This window comes from Urtica dioica, chromosome 3 (assembly GCF_054948205.1).
Source record: "Urtica dioica subsp. dioica isolate 48M chromosome 3, U.dioica_male_clone48M_v1_H2, whole genome shotgun sequence".
NCBI lineage: Eukaryota > Viridiplantae > Streptophyta > Magnoliopsida > Rosales > Urticaceae > Urtica > Urtica dioica.
The window spans coordinates 1136827-1140491 of record NC_142758.1 but is presented as its reverse complement, the minus strand read 5'-3'; the positions used below and the strand labels follow the sequence as shown (position 1 = coordinate 1140491).

General features: G+C 46.7%; 1 protein-coding gene across 1 annotated transcript; it reads left to right on the top strand.

The window, feature by feature from the left end:
* Positions 1 to 1971: 1971 nt before the first annotated feature.
* Positions 1972 to 2565, top strand: LOC149401926 (uncharacterized). The gene has a single exon (XM_089609358.1). The coding sequence runs from the start codon at positions 1972 to 1974 to the stop codon at positions 2563 to 2565; it is 594 nt and encodes a 197-aa protein (XP_089465484.1).
* The last annotated feature ends 1100 nt before the right edge of the window (positions 2566 to 3665 follow it).

Below are 3665 nucleotides of genomic sequence, written 5' to 3'. Positions count from 1 at the left end.
ACGATGGAAGTCTATATTGACGACATGCTCGTAAAATCCTTAAGGGAGAACGACCATATAGGGCATTTGGAGGAATGTTTCGAGGTATTGAATAAGTATCAAATGAAACTCAATCCCACCAAATGTTCATTCAGAGTATCATCGGGCAAGTTCCTTGGGTATTTAGTTACCCAACGAGGAATCGAGGCTAACCCGGATCAATTACACGCTTTGCGATAGATGCCTTCACCCCGTAATAGGCGTGAAGTTCAAAGGTTGACAGGACGCATCGCCGCCCTCAATCGCTTCATCTCTTGGTCCACAGATAAATGTCTTCCTTTCTACCGGCTCCTTAAAGGAAACAAGAAGCTCGAATGGGACGACAAGTGCGAAGAGGGGTTCAAAAAATTAAAAGAGTATCTATCGACGCCTCCAATCTTGGCAAAACCCGTTGTCGGGGAGCCACTCTATCTATACGTCGCAGTGTCTCAAGCGGCAGTTAGTAGAGTACTCGTCAGAGAAGAGCAAGGGGACCAACGACCAATCTTTTATACAAGCAAGTCGTTAGTCGATGCTGAAACTCGATATCCTATTATGGAGAAGTTGGCCTTGGCCGTCATTTTCGCTGAGCAAAAACTTCGACTATACTTCCAATCTCACACCATAATAGTAATGACATCACATCCGCTCAGAAGTTTCCTACATAGCCCTAATCAATCAGGAAGATTAACTTAGTGGGCTGTGGAGCTGAGCGAATACGATATTGAGTACCGAGTAAAGACATCCGCAAAATCGCAAGTTTTAGCGGATTTGATCATCGAACTCCTGAGGGAAAGTCCCACCGTGACCGAGGTCGAAGGCACCTGGACACTTAAAGTGGACGGGGCATCATCGAAGCAAGGGGCAGGAGTGGGAATACACCTGACGTCCCCTCACGACGAGACCACAGAACAATCATCCAGGCTCGACTTCGTCGCATCAAACAACGAAGCCGAATACGAAGCACTAATCGCCGAATTTAGGTTGGCTACCGCAGTTGGATCAAAGAAAGTAGAAGCTTTCTGCGATTCCCAACTCGTGGCAAACCAATACTCCTGAGAGTACGAGGCTAGGGACGAGCGAATGGAAGCTTACCTGAAAGTCGTAAAAGATCTCACGAAACAATTCGAAGAATTCTCCCTGACTAGGATCCCTCGGGGTGAAAATACTTCGGCCGACGCGCTGGATGCCTTGGCATCTACCTCGGATCCGGACCTCAAAAGAATCATCTCAGTCGAAACAATCAAACAACCTTCCATTGCCATAACCACTACCGCGGTCGTAACAATAGAAGGGGGAATTGGAGAGATGAAATATTACATTACATCACGACTGGTACGGCCCCATCCGATAAGACGGCAAAACGCAAACTTATGCTGAGGAGCACGAGATTTTGCATCATGAATGGAAACCTATTCAAAAGAAGCTTCGCGGGACCCTACCTCAAGTGCGTCGGGATGGAGGAATCCAAGCGAATCCTGGAAGATGTGCACGAAGGAGAGTGCGGAAGTCATGCGGGCGGGCGAGCGAGCGCTTGCCATCAAGATAAAGAGGCAAGGCTACTTTTGGCCGACTATGCTGGCAGACTGCGAGGCGCACTCGCGCCGCTGCAATCAATGTCAACGCCATGCTCCCAACATAAAAAGACCCGCGGAAGAATTGTCCTCTATCTCGGCGCCATACCCATTCATGAAATGGTCTATGGACATTGTGGGACCAATGTCGGTCGCCCCTGGCGGGTTAAGATTTCTATTAATCTTAACAGATTATTTTTCAAAGTGGGTGAAAGCAGGCGCCTTCGTCTTGATAAAGGATGTCGAAGTCACATCATTCATCTAGAAAAATATAATCTGTCGGCATGGAACTCCCCACGAGATCATAACGGACAACGGATCACAATTCATATCGAAAAAGTTTAGAAAGTTTTGCTTCCATAACAACATTGAGGTAAGAATGTCGACACCACGATATCCTCAAGGAAATGGGCACGCGGAAGCAACAAATAAGACCATAGTTGACTCCATAAAGAAAAGGCTCGATGCCAAGAAAGGGCGGTGGGCAAAAGAGCTGCCAGGTGTGCTATGGGCGTACCGAGCCAGCCCGCGGAGGCCGACAGGAGAAACTCCGTTTTCCCTCGTCCATGGAGTCGAATTTGTCATCCCAATCGAGCACCAGGTGCAAACCCTTAGGGTAACATACGCACCTGAGGATGAGCCAAAAAATGACGAGGCCCTATGCGATGCCTTAGATCTTGTGGAGGAAAAGCGAGATTCAGCCCTAGCACGGTTATCCCGTTATAGGAAATCCATTGCTAGATTCTTCAACAAAAATTTTAATACGAGAAGATTCGACGTAGGGGACTTGATCCTCCGAAAAATCTTCCAGAACACTGCCGAGGCAAATGCCGGAAAACTCGGGGCGAAATGGGAAGGCCCCTACAGGGTCACCAGAGTAACCTACCCCGGCGTCTATGAACTTGAAACACTCGATGGAATCCCGGTTTTAAGATCATGGAACGTCTCAAACCTCAAAAAATACTACTGTTAAAACCAGTAAGAATCGAACTACGTCCGACTTGATCCCTGCATAAGGGTACGTAGGCAACCTTTCACTACAAAGGCGCAGTCTCCCATCTTTTTGAGCTACGGAGCTCGCACCTCAGCCGATGACTCTGACCTCGGATCAGGCTAGCTGTGCAAACACCTCACGACGTCTTTGGCGAGAGCCGACGTCTCACAACGTCATCGAAGGTCGCGCCATAAAGGTCGACCTCATCCGAAAATCTTAAGGGAAACTTTTTAGATCTCTGACGATCTAAAAGACTTGATAGAATATCTTTAACCAAATTTATTTGCGGACTTCGGTTTCAAATCTAAAGGGAAACGCTTCGGACCGGCAATAATCCGAACAACTTAACAGATTTTGAGCGACGAACCAATTCAAAACTTCAGCCTAAGGGAAACTTTTTAGTTCTATGACGATCTAAAAGACTTTTTAGTTCGACTTCGACCTACGAAGTACAGTCATGTCACGCCACGTATGAAGATGACGTGACTTACCACGTGGCCCTAAATATTTGATTTCCCTGTTAAAACTCAAAGTGGTTCGAACTTTTCAGGCTAAATATTCCCAAAAATATTCGAAATATTTTGAAAATATTTGAAGGCTAATTGTGGGGGTATAAAAATTCAAATATTTAAATATTATTTCGGATGGGCTATGGCACGACTAAAGCCCATAATCCATTTGAATACCGGCCCACGGAATCAATCATGGGCCTAGTTCGCTCTCGGCAGATCGGCCCAAGTCCAGCAACACTTCCCGGCTCGATGAAGGACTCCAGCTCGACCACGTCTTCCTGGTCAGAAGGATCAGTCAGTCAAAGAGTAGACCACGCCGCGAAGACCGGATCTGGGACGACTTCAGCCTTGACAAGGAGTGTGGATCGATGAACACGTGTCCTCGGCCAGAAGGTTCCATCTCGCCTATAAATAGAAGAAGAGACGACAATTTTCGCACATGCAAGCTTCCCATCTCAGTTCTCAATTAATTCTATTTTGTACTCTTATATTGACGACCTCGAGCTCGTCTTATTGAGCTCGTCACCTCGTCCCCTTTGTAATTCATTTCGTGATTAATATATTTAA

Coding starts and splice junctions, on each gene's coding strand:
- LOC149401926 (XM_089609358.1), top strand. CDS start 1,972: ATGTCGACACCACGATATCCTCAAGGAAATGGGCACGCGGAAGCAACA.